The 2,518-nt window shown below is 33.7% G+C and overlaps 1 protein-coding gene across 2 annotated transcripts; it reads left to right on the forward strand.

Moving 5' to 3' along the window:
• The first annotated feature begins 510 nt into the window (after positions 1 to 510).
• Positions 511 to 2,258, forward strand: LOC145031584 (SEC-C motif protein). Of its 2 annotated transcripts, none has more exons than XR_013676979.1 (5): positions 511 to 875; positions 1,081 to 1,229; positions 1,381 to 1,589; positions 1,790 to 1,905; positions 2,042 to 2,065. XR_013676979.1 is itself a non-coding variant. In XM_078980178.1 (5 exons), the coding sequence occupies exons 1-5, from the start codon at positions 662 to 664 to the stop codon at positions 2,079 to 2,081; spliced, it is 681 nt and encodes a 226-aa protein (XP_078836304.1). In that variant the 5' UTR covers positions 514 to 661; the 3' UTR covers positions 2,082 to 2,258. The 2 variants fall into 2 exon arrangements, 1 of the variants encoding a protein (XP_078836304.1); XM_078980178.1 differs by having other exon boundaries at positions 514 to 875; positions 1,381 to 1,542; positions 2,042 to 2,258.
• Positions 2,259 to 2,518: the final 260 nt, after the last annotated feature.

Below are 2,518 nucleotides of genomic sequence, written 5' to 3' on the forward strand. Positions count from 1 at the left end.
CGGAAGAGATAACGACAATCAAACTTGTATTTTATATATCTAAAACCCTATCCTCATGGGTATGCTATATATGAAACGTTTATATAATCATAATATCATTATGACAATATGATACAACCACAAAAATGTTGGATACGTTTTATATGAAACATAATTTTTAGATTTTAAAATTCATTATGTCAATCCATGTTGTTGTTGCATTTGAAAATATTGTTGTTAGAAATGACAATAATATTGGGAAAAATAATGATACAACTCTCGTTGAAAATAAGGACACTCCTGTTATTAAAGGTAATGATAAGGATTAACAAGAAGCCGTAAGAATCTTACTTATTCCAATATTAAAAATGTTAAGTGATTTCTTGGAGAAAAAATTAAAGGTTTTTCCTGAAAAGTTATCTAAAAATTATCCATAAACATGTTACAAATATTTTAGAAAAAAATAAATAAATATTGATGTTTAATCGAAAATCTCAATATATCCACAAAGGCACAAATTATAAAAGTCACGTACCCGACCCGGCAGGCGTGGTGCACCTTTGATACGGTTAACCTGCAACCTTGGTGGCTGTTCGTGGCGTTCTACTTCCTGAAGTTCATTAACACAAACCCTAATTCCATCCTGTACAATCAAAGAATGATTAGTGAGACTAGGATGTAAATGGCAGCAATAAGGCGTATACTTTTCTCTTCTTTATCTCGTTCTTCATCAAATTACACCAGCGAACTAGTGTATAATACCAACCACAAGTGGATCTCCACAACCATCCACCTCAATCAGTCATGGATGAATAAGATCAAAGGTGCCTTCACCGGGAAAAAACCCACTTCACCAGCTAACGAAGACGTCACGTCGCAATCATTCACTCTCTTTAGTAAGATCGCAATCTATTTATTACTTCAAACCTGTCCAAAATTATGCTCCATTTCGCAAAATTTCCGTTTCCAACTTTACACATACCGTATACTAAGTAACGATTTTCTGGAAAACTGTACTCGTAGTCGAATAATAATGGCGAATTGAACTAGAAACGACCATCTCTTTCTCTATGTCTCTTAATGCATGTATGTATATGTTAGGGTTTGCGGATGAGCTGAAAAATGCACGGAAGTTGGGTACTTTCAAACAATACATGGTTGGTCGAAGCAGTGAAGCCACATTTGCAGATGCATTCGAGAAGCAAGAGGCTATAATTCGATTTCTTGGGGGATTTGATCCCAGTGGAGAGGTTGTCCCCTACTAGTTATCATCACATTGTTTTCAGTTTCATATGTTTCTATGTTCATTTAGTGTATTTGTTTAGTCTTTAGATGTGTTCTTCAAGACCTTATTTTGAGTATGTAATGACTGATTTGAGTTTCTATATACTGCAAATGTAGAATATCCAACCTAGTCAAAAGCAAGAAGCAGCAAAATGCTGTAATTGCACTATAGCTGATGTTGAAAATACTTTGGCAAAATTCACTTGGGCTAAAGAAGCTCAGAGGAAAATCGAGAAGATGAAGGAAGAAGGAAAGCCAATGCCAAAGAGCTTAGCTGAGGTATTAACTATTAAATCTTTCTTATTCCCATAAAGAGCTTAGCTGAGGTATTAACTATTAAGTCAGTTTCTACTGCATTAAGCAATTACACCCTTATATAGCTTAATGCTAAGTCCTGCTTCCGTGAAATCTAGTAAAAAAGAAACAACACCATTGTATGATTGTATCTTTATTAGACACCCATGTATGTTTTACTATGTATCTTGCTAATTTATCTTAATTGCTATTTTATACTTTTTTTATGTAGGTCCAAAAGCTAATGGGATCAACACCAATGGATCTTGCCCAATCGAACATGGCTAAGAGTGGACAAATAAGCAGAAATGCACTCTGCCCATGTGGATCTAAAAAGAGATACAAACGGTATATTTTCGTACTTAAATTTATTTGTAATATCAATAGAATCCTTTTATCTAATTAGGGTGCAAATGTGCAATGCAATCTCACTAATCTTAATGCTTTGGTTTGAATTAATTGTTCGGTTTTGATTGCTACAAAGGTGTTGTGGAGCTGAAGGGAGCACATCAATCAAGAATTAAATGTAAAGTTAGCTGCTTATTTGATGGCAAGTGAAGTACGTATGAATATTGAGTTTATTTTGTAGTGTTTTCCCTTCTGACTTCGGGAGTATTGTGACTTCTGAAATAATTTTGATATGTTGCGTCCAACACTAATGATTTCACCATAGAAATCATGAAAATAAAACATTTTTTCCATGTTGCTATGTATACTATATGATTCATGTATTTTATATGGTCATATAGGAGCAAAGTTGAATTGAGAACGTGAGAATGTAAAGAATTAGGATGTGTCTCAAAAATCATTGACATTTACATGATTATTGGTAAGGGTGGAGCTAGACAAGTCTTAAAAAAGAACAAGGATGTAACATGTTTCTCAACTTATGCTAGACATTTAGGGCGCATTTAGTTATGAAAAATTGTTTTTTGTTTTCCATTTTTGTAAAAGTAAAATG

The sequence above is a fragment of the Lactuca saligna genome, chromosome 2 (genome assembly GCF_052625555.1).
Source record: "Lactuca saligna cultivar CGN05327 chromosome 2, ASM5262555v1, whole genome shotgun sequence".
NCBI classification, from domain to species: domain Eukaryota; kingdom Viridiplantae; phylum Streptophyta; class Magnoliopsida; order Asterales; family Asteraceae; genus Lactuca; species Lactuca saligna.